The sequence below is a fragment of the Rhopalosiphum padi genome, chromosome 2 (assembly GCF_020882245.1).
Source record: "Rhopalosiphum padi isolate XX-2018 chromosome 2, ASM2088224v1, whole genome shotgun sequence".
Lineage (NCBI taxonomy): Eukaryota > Metazoa > Arthropoda > Insecta > Hemiptera > Aphididae > Rhopalosiphum > Rhopalosiphum padi.
In genome coordinates this window covers 46947332-46957393 of record NC_083598.1, presented here as the reverse complement: position 1 = coordinate 46957393, position 10062 = coordinate 46947332, and the positions used below count along the sequence as shown (strand labels likewise).

General features: G+C 27.0%; 2 protein-coding genes across 2 annotated transcripts; one reads left to right on the top strand and one right to left on the bottom strand.

Annotated features, from left to right (window-relative positions):
• Nucleotides 1-81: 81 nt before the first annotated feature.
• Nucleotides 82-3608, top strand: LOC132922910 (mediator of RNA polymerase II transcription subunit 16). The gene has a single exon (XM_060986654.1). The coding sequence runs from the start codon at nt 349-351 to the stop codon at nt 2782-2784; it is 2436 nt and encodes an 811-aa protein (XP_060842637.1). The 5' UTR covers nt 82-348; the 3' UTR covers nt 2785-3608.
• Nucleotides 3541-5869, bottom strand: LOC132922913 (transmembrane protein 242). Its single transcript, XM_060986659.1, has 3 exons — nt 5632-5869; nt 5285-5526; nt 3541-3799 (listed from the first exon to the last, which is right to left on the bottom strand). Exons 1-3 carry the CDS (start codon nt 5705-5707, stop codon nt 3605-3607), a joined length of 513 nt encoding a protein of 170 aa, XP_060842642.1. The 5' UTR covers nt 5708-5869; the 3' UTR covers nt 3541-3604.
• Between the last annotated feature and the right edge of the window lie 4193 nt (nt 5870-10062).

Here is a 10062-nt window from a genome sequence, read left to right as displayed (position 1 = left end):
AGACTGTGGAAACTATGATAACAGGCCATGTTTTAAGAAACAATCCGGCAACGGTGCAAATACAATTTTGTTGTGTTGATAGCGTTTTTTGATGATAAAAAAAAGAAGCATTTTGTTTACGTTTAACTTTCTTTTTAATTTTTCACTCTTTCGTTTTTTCATTTCTCGACGTACGTAACTGTTTTTGTAGTTCGACGTTTCATGTTATGTTGCGACATAAAAACACCGTAAGCCATTCTGTGACGCTTTTCAAGCTTCATTAAATGTTGTGTATTTATCGTGTCTTGTTTGTACGCAAGTGATCAAAATACTTATGTATTAGTCCACACAATTCGCCGGCCCGGTATAATGGATTTGGTATACTCAATATTTCGTAAACAAGCTTGGAAAACACAATTTCAAAATGAACAAATGGAAGAAGATATGTGTTTCAAGTGTTTAGCCAAGATCTCTGCTAATAATATCGTTGCTTGGGTAACTACATTCGATTTAGATGATCATGTTAACATAAATTGGGGTTCACATGTTTACATAGCCGATCTTAACGTGCCATGGAAGTACCATAAGATCACATCAAATAATTGTACTGTCACGACTTTAGAATGGGATATGTATGGATATTCACTGTTAATTGGAGATAAAAATGGAGCAGTATCAATATGGACTTGTAGTACTGATCACAACCTTACCAACTGGGTACAGGTCGGTTCAAAAGATTTTCGAGGTGAACCTATTATAGCTGGCACATTTTTTCATTTAGGCAAGAAATTAATGCTTGTAAATGAAAAGGCAGATAATATTAACTATTTTGAAAAATTCAACTATGTCAGATTTACACCATCTTTACGAACATGGGGTGGCACAGGATTGCCTGGATGTTTGGTTGTCTCTGCTACAGGTATGATTGCTGCTCTATTGACTAATGACAGCGGGGAGCCTATGATTTCAGCTACTAACAGTTTGGCTGTTGCTCGATACCGTATATCTGTAGTTGACATCAGTTATAGACAAAATGGAAATTTTTTGATTGTCACATCTGATGGACGGCCACGATCACCTATACATTGTTACGAAGTTTCAATAAAGCTTGTTAATGAAAAAAGTTGCACTATAGTATCACAGTGGCTGCCTAGCTTTTTCTTAACTTTTAATGAAACAGTGGATAGAGTCATTTCACATGTGAAATTTTTACTACGAGAAGGATCCGAATCCTTAGTTATTGGAAGTAATAGCAGTAATGGGTGTATTATAGAAACTTGGGAATTAGTTAAGAAAACTAATCCAATTAACAAAGTTTTTAAAAAAGTCATTACTGAAGACCATCCAACAGTATGTTGGATTAAAAAAAGCTCATTTACTGTAGGAGCTCAATTAACAGCATTGGCTACACCCAAAATGTCTATATCTTACAATCAATCTTCTTGCAGTCAATATGTAGTGGCTGCATTTAGTAATCATCAAGTATGTTGTTTATCCAGAGAACTTACTCAACAATGTTTGTTTGAATTGAGTAGCTATTGCGAAGATAATATAGGAAAAATAGGCTTACAGCATAGTAGCAATATTCAGTTTTCAGACTTGGACATTTCTTACCTAGGAAATGTGTTTGTTGTTTGCGACAACATGGGAAATTTATATTTATTTCAACTACTTTCTGTGGCAGAACTGAATGGGCCATTAACTGTTGCCTATGCCACATTACAACTTGAATATTGCTTGGTGACTGGCCTGGATTGGTGGGATTTGGCTATATCGTTAAGACCTAACATGCTAGAGGCTGTGTGTAATCGCTTCAGTGAAAATTTCCATAAACAATCCCAGGTTCTTCAACAAAAAGAGTACACTACCTATTTGAGTATTCGTTCTTTTCTTTACAAGATGATGCCGGGAGCACAAGGAAAGCGTTCTGACCTTATGCATTTAATGACGCTTCATTCCATATGTAATGCATTCAAGAATGTCTTACGTGTCAGTGACATCATGGTTGATCGAGATCCAGCCGAGAATATATCAAATGCACTTAAAGAACCTATTGTGGACATAGATAAAATTTTACCTAGTTTGGGTGGTAAAGATTTTACTGTAGAACCTAGCACTCTTCAATCACTCCATCAACTCATTCAATGGGTAGCACAACTTGCTTTAAATGTAGTTTCTAGAATACCAGAGCCACGGGACAATGCTGGATACAACTTATTAAATGATTTGTATGCTATAAATTCAATAAGAGAACTATTGCTTATGATTCGTATATGGGGTTTATTGAGGCCTAATTGTTTACCAGTCTTTATTAAAAACATTGACAATTTAGACGTTTTATCAGTTACTTTTCGTTTACTTTCAAGATTTGTTCAACTAGGCGGTGAGCATGATGAAATGTTGTTTGATGAGTGCTATACACTTCAAAGCCAGGTCAATATAACTCCTCTTTCGTCAGTCGCAGCAGGAATTCATGAAGTTGCATCTCCTGCTCTTTACTACCAACATTTACCATTGAAGTTGGTGTTTGGGCAAGAACCAGATTGTTTGAGGTATAATACATCTTCCATAGATCCAATAACAAATGGAAAACAACATTCAGACTACATGAAAGATTACGATGTCATTAGGAATGTATACATTGGTAAATGTCCACTAACAGTGAAGCAATGTAATAGATGTGAAGGTAAAATGCAGTTGGTAGGAAATTCAAGAACAGCAGCGATTAGAGTGTGGGAAAATAGGTGGGCAAGAAATTGCCGGTGTGGTGGTAGGTGGAGGACAGTCAAGGTAGGCGGGCAGTAGCTAGTAAGTTTAATAATAGACAATTACATTATTACTAAAACTATTATTATTAAACCTAAAATTTAATATATTTAACAATAAACTTCAATTTTAAACTATCTAAGGCGATTATGATTCAAATATAATGTTTATAGTTTGATGTTGATTAACACAAACTACTGAATGACTAATTAAGTAATTATTATTTATAATATAGTTTGTGTCCATCGAGTCATTTAATTATAATAATTTAAACAATTATTACTTTATCAGTTAGATAAATCTGTTTTATATAAAATGTATTATTTAATTAAATACATTTTGTTAAATTTTCTATTATACCGTGTGTTTGATAAAAAGGAATAAATCAACAGATAATATCGCCAAGGTTAAGAAGTTTTTTATACAAACCATTAGTATGAAATAATCTTCAAGATTAAATTTTGATCTCTGAAATGTTAGTTAAATATAATTAATTTTAGAATATTTTAATGATGTATATTTACTATTATAATATCTTATGATGATTAATTTATCGTTCATAATACTAAATATGACAACTTGATGTAATAAATGAAAGTTTCTTATGTTTAATATTGTTATCATGATCACACTTACACGGTTAAGTATATTCTAATTTATAAACAAATCAACATTACTGTACATACCTAGCCGCTAGGAAATAATTATGTATGCTACATTATAAGTACACACTTTATTTGTTCAACCCTTTTTTTTTTGTTATGTATTTTTGTTTGTAAATTATTTGAAAAAAAATATTGTTTGTTTATTTTATTTAAACAACTATTTAATAAATGTAATATACATTACAATGTTTCTATCAATTTTTGGGTATTTCATTTTTAGTCTCATCATTCGAGTCATTAATGATTTTAGTTTTTGGAGTTTGTCCTGAATAGTCTGTAGCCAAATATGTCATTAAATCTGTCAATCCTTCAAACTCTGTACGAGAATTGTGAACAGTTGGAGTAAGCCTTGGGAGAAGTGAACCAACTTTCAATCTAAACTCGTGCATCTGTGAAATTAAAATACGATTATATTATAGTATGTTGGTGTTGAAAAGGTTTGAGATCCAAGGATTATTGTTTTTTTACTGATAGTTTAAGTTATTTTTTTTAACAGTAAAAATACAAATATATGTGGATCTCAACACATATAAATGTACTAATAGATAGATGTATTAAAAATATATTATTTAATAACTAATCTCATTATTTTTTAATGTGTTTACTGATTATAAATACTAAATTCAAAGATCGTAATATTGTAATTATGGCAAATTTATTATATATACATTAATAATCAGACAAATGGAATAATAAAATTATTGCAGTACACTAACTGAGAAACATATAAATATAAAATATAGCAGAGTTTTGAATTTAAATCTAATCTTGGAAAATATACAACATAAAAGAGAAGTATTTATTTTTATAATTTTTAAAATTGTAAGTGTCTTGTAACGATATTATGATATTGGTTCATAGGTATGATCGAGTAAGCAATCTATTTATTAACAGAGGTGCAGAGTCTCATCAACAGTTGTTGTCAAAACAATACTTATAATGCGGTGGTTAGTCCTATCTGTTGTAGGTCTACTTATGCCTCACAATAGACAATAGTTTTTTTTTAGGATTACATTACTTATTAAATATTTTTTAATCTATTTATAATAAATTATAGTACCTTCCGCTAAATCTTAAATTGCCAATTCAAAAATGTATATAATTTAAAAGTTATCATAAAGTATTAATATTATGATTCACATATATTTATTAATATATTAATTTTGAATTTTTAACTTAGCATCTTATTATCTTTACTTTTTTGTGATGAGTACAATAAAGATGATCCCTTAAACAATCATACATAATATTTATAAACTATATTTTATGGCACATACATTATTTTATTTTTATTTAAAATATACTAAATTTGGGGTGTTTTCTCAAAAGTATGAAAAGAGACTTATGTTTGGAGTTTAGCATACACTTTTTTTGTTAAAAATTAATGTTCTAACCAGGTAAGTTGTTTATCTAAATAGTATAAATGGTAATTATGTATATTTTTTCATTAGTTATACAAATTTCTGCAATATTTTTATGTATGTATCTATTGACAATTTTTCAATCTGAAATCAAACATTAGTACCTAATACAGATTGATTTTAAATTGCTTTATTTGCATGCGTCATTAAAGAAATATAAAATTATTAAAAATTAGTACAAAAGTTCTAAAACATAGAAAAAAACAAGATACTTTTGTTTTTTTTAAATAGGGAAATAGCCTCAGTGGAAAATTGGTTGATGTTTTGTATAAATTAAAAAAAAAAATAATTACAGCAGAACATAGGTATATTAAGAAACTACTTAGTTGTTGTATTTTGTATTATAATATAGTATATAATATTTATTACTGATACAAGTAGACCTTGTGTTTTAGTTCATATATTATACAACATTTACTTAATTATAATAGTTGTATTAAAAAAGATACTTGCATCATTAGCTCCACTCATTTTCCAAACACCATAAAAAAACAATCCACAGCCACCAAAAGCGTAGAAAGTTCCCCATTTCAGTGCTCTAATAGCCAACTGTACACCTGATTCAGCAGTGGGCAACGGAGGAGCTTGACCTTTGGAAAACATGGTGGGGTCTGTTTTTCTAGCTGATGCCAGAGTTGAAGCAAATGCAAATAAACCAGCACCAGCCGCAACGCAAGTTAAAAACGCAGCTGATGCTAAAATTGATACATGTCCATGTTTGTATAAATAGATCATATAAGACTTAAGTATTATTAATTAATGCAATTACCTACTAATTAAATAGAACTAATAATACCTACCCATGGTATCACTTGATTTTTTTGCGACTTGTGGTAATTTAGTAGTCTCATTTTCATCTTTACTTACATCAACCATTAAAAAGTTTATTATCTATTTAATTAATATGAGTGTCGAGTGAGATCAGTCAAAAATCAAAATGACAAATTATAGTTACTTAAATAATATAAAACCAAATACTATAAAAGATTTACAATATTTGTTAAAACCGGCATTTTTGAACAAGTTCTTATCATGGTATAAAATATTGATAACATTTTTTTAATTTTAATTTTTAACTTATCAATTTGGTCGTATATAAGTAACTCGCAGTGTATACAAATGTAGGTACAAAAGAACTGTACCATGAAATTTATGAAATTTTTAGTATCTATATTATATTATTATCTATCCATCTTTCATTTTTTTTTTTTGTGATTTTTTAAAACATTTTTTATTTTTATAAGTCCAGTACTCATAGACCTTTTTGAAACCTTTTTAATATTATTAGATCGGGTTTGCAACTTGAAATAAATCTCAAGTTAAAGCAGATGTTTTATTATTCCAAAAAATTGTGATATCCGACATCCACATTCCACATGCAGATATTGACATTTAATAACATATTCGTTCCTTCGTTCAGAACCAAAAATTAAAAAATATCGTTAGAAAATAAAAATAAAAACTGATTAACTGACGTCTGACAGTAAAGACTGTCCTACTGTTTTTGACTTCTTGCTCAGAATAGTTTTCGTTTGAAATGATTTATCGTTGAGTTCAAATGTAACTCATTCATTATATTGATCCAAGTTCAATGACGAAAAATAGTTGATTCATATTAGGTACATAACAAAAATATTCTTTGAATTTTTTTTAAAACATATTCAGGATCATAATTCATAATCAACAAAAAATACTATTAATACAGGTTTGTATAATATAGCTGTCTCGTCCTAATGGCAGTATAATTAAATATCCTTTCTTTTATTTTTAAGTATTTACTCGAAAATCGTTTCTTAACGTATTTGTCTCACTTCAGAAAGCCAATATTTTTCGGTTAATTAACTCAGATTATTTTTCTTACAAAATAAAGTGTACACATTTACGAAATTAATTTAATTTATGCATTTCAGTATTTGACTATGGTTTAAGTGTTATAAGATCTAAGCAAATATCTTATTGAATTAGGTTTCAAAAGAGAATTATAAAAACTGATACTCAAGAGTTCCTCATTAGGTACACAACATTTTTGCATATTTGCGAAACGAATTTCTATTTTAATAATGATGAGAGCAAATAAAATTACCTATTAACTAATAAATGGATTTTTTACACCATTAAAACATTTAAAAAATTATCATTCACTAAATATCGTTTTAAAAATAGTTTTTATTTAAAAGATCTACAGGTTAATTTTGATAACTAAATAATGTGTTAAATTTTAAAAGATTAAAGATATATTATTAAGTATAATGGAGTAATTATTTAACAGAACACGGTATTTGCTTAAAATCGTGTTCGCTATTTTTAGGTTGAAACATTTTTATTAAATAAGTTTATCATTATTATATTATATTAGAATTATTAGATAGAAATAATATTAATTTACTTAAATTAAGCATTATTGTAATGGTTTATGATGAGTGATGACCTTAAAGTTAGATTCAATTTGTGTTTCAAATTGTTAATAATATTTGAATCGATAACATTTAATACGAAAATAGAACGTAATATTCTAATTATAAATAATAATAATTTATTTAATTAAAGTGGCTTAGATTTTTTTGTTTGCTCACATCATGCATATACTTGTTTATTCATTTTAGATACTGAGCTAGTAATGAATGTATTGATTTTACAATGATGTAAAATGTGTGTAATTAAGTCTTTGGGACAGTAAAAATGCTCAGATTTTCAAAAATAGGAGTAGTGTCTGGTGAAAAATTGGATCTAATTGGTACTTTGCAGTGGCGTATAGGTACAAGGGGGTGTTTGGGGGTTATGACACCCCCCTTGAGTCATATCATATATTAGGTACATTATTATTACATAATATATATTATATAACAATATACATTATTATATTATAATATTACATATTCAAAACACTAACAATAAAAATTGACCATAATATACTATACCGACATAATGTATATATAGGTACATATTAATTAATTAAAATAAAAGTTATACCTAGTTTGTACATATTATATATAATATTTATAATTAAAATAATTATAAATTATAATTAAACTCAATTTCAAAAACATATAACTATAATAGATATTTGACATTTTTACCAAATGTTTATGTTATCATTTTTTATTTACGATAGATTTCAAAACATTTAAATAATCATTGAGCTATTTATAGGCATGAATATTTTTTAATTATTCAATCTGTATGCGCATGGTACAATAAGCATTAGCGAGTAGTGATAAAAATCAATAGTATCAGTAATAATTCATTAAAAGCATTTACAAATTGTTCTTATATAAAAAATGTTCCTAATATTATTTTACATATAGATAATGCTTGAATTAAAGAAGCCATCTAGCGACACCATATCGGTGGTACTAGTTTTTTTTATAACTTAATTAAATTTTTATAACTTGCTAACAAGCTTATTCACTAACTAGAAAATCTCTGGGCCACATTTTTCTGAGTCTTCTTATATTACTAGATTTGAAGACAGTTCTGAAATTAAAGGATTGGAGTGGTTAAGTGGTTATGGAGTCGTTTGTGAAATTGTTTGTAGTGATATTTTGCAACTTTTAAGCATATTATGAATTTTATTATACGCAATCAAATTTTTGATTTATTTTAAAATATTATTATTTTCTATTTATACTATGGACATATTTTTAATGCTTTGTTTTATGGTATTTAAAGAAAGAGTTTATTAAATTTTGAGTTATATATAAATTATAAATCGATATAATATAGTATACATATATATTATTATAATAATTAAATACTAATAAATAATATAGTAAATGTAAATATTTCTGGAAAAAATTTGATCAACCTAATTAACTTTAATAGTTGTATAAAATCAAAAAAATATCACGAAATATACTTAGTGATATAGACAGTCAGACCATCTCCGCTCAGAATCGAGAATTGTTTTTTGTATCCAATGATATATCAAATTCATAAATTCAAATTTAACAAGCCTATAATGGTGATCCACTCGATACCTAATATATAGCAAAGTAGGTATCACTTGTCTATTTTTCTCTTTTATGTTATTTAGTCTATGTTTCAACAATTTTTTTCCTACATTCACCTACTCTATACAAAAAAACAAATAAATATGGTTTATATAGCCTTAGAGGTATCTTATATTTTCTATATTAATACTTATGTAAATTAAATAGTAAAAATAATTTTTGTTTTTACTTTTTTTCACAAGCATAATATATTATTTTGAGAAAAGAGATAATTTAAAGCTTAAAGTTATTATACTCAGGAGGTCCCTTAAATACTTTAATAGTATTGCCTACAATTATAGTCAATAAGGATTCGCTTTACATGATTCACGGCCAGTGGTCTTCCGATATTCAACATGTTATCCTTACTATAGAAGTCAGGATTGGAAATTATTAATTTAATACATAAACTATTATAAATGCATTATCATTTAATTTACATAAATTATATACCTATGAATTTATCTAAAAAATGGCATTTACACTAAAAATATCATAAAAATGCAATAATTCCTATTTCCTAATGGTGCCGTGAGTTATTTTTATTAAAAAATAAATAAATACTAAAATTGAATATATGATAATGTATAATATACATATGGCGTATTATGCATATTATTATATTATGTTTATAATTATTAGTTGTGAAGTCCTAGCTTATGAAATAGTTCTAATTGTTTTAGTTTCCTTTCAAAATTATTGCATATTTTTAGGTATCAGAACCATATTTGACCAAACATTTTTTTACTAATGAATAATTTTATGATGGTAGGTACTTTCTATTATTTTTGTCACCTAATATATGTGTATACTGCGAATGAGCATTTTTCATTTTAGTAGAATTGTTATTGAATTTACTTTCTTATTTAATTTTAATAGAAGAAACTAATTAAAAATTTATAAAATTGTATAATGTATTTTTTTTTTTAAATTTTAAATGTTTATAATAATATGATGTTTTTGGAAATATAAGTATTTCTTTAGTAATCTACATTGTTAAACTAACATTTATAATGCATTTTTTACAAAAATAAAATGCAATAGCATATGAAAAATTCTCAAAATGTTTAGTATTATAGGACTAAGCTCGTGACCTTAAAAATATAGGTTAATTGGTAAAATTCAAAAATTTTCTTTAGTGTCTCGTTGTTGTAGGGATACATTAAAAAAAATAACACAGTTCCAAATATCTAACTTATGAAAGAAAAATGTTTTTGAAAATAAAATGCACACAATTGAAAA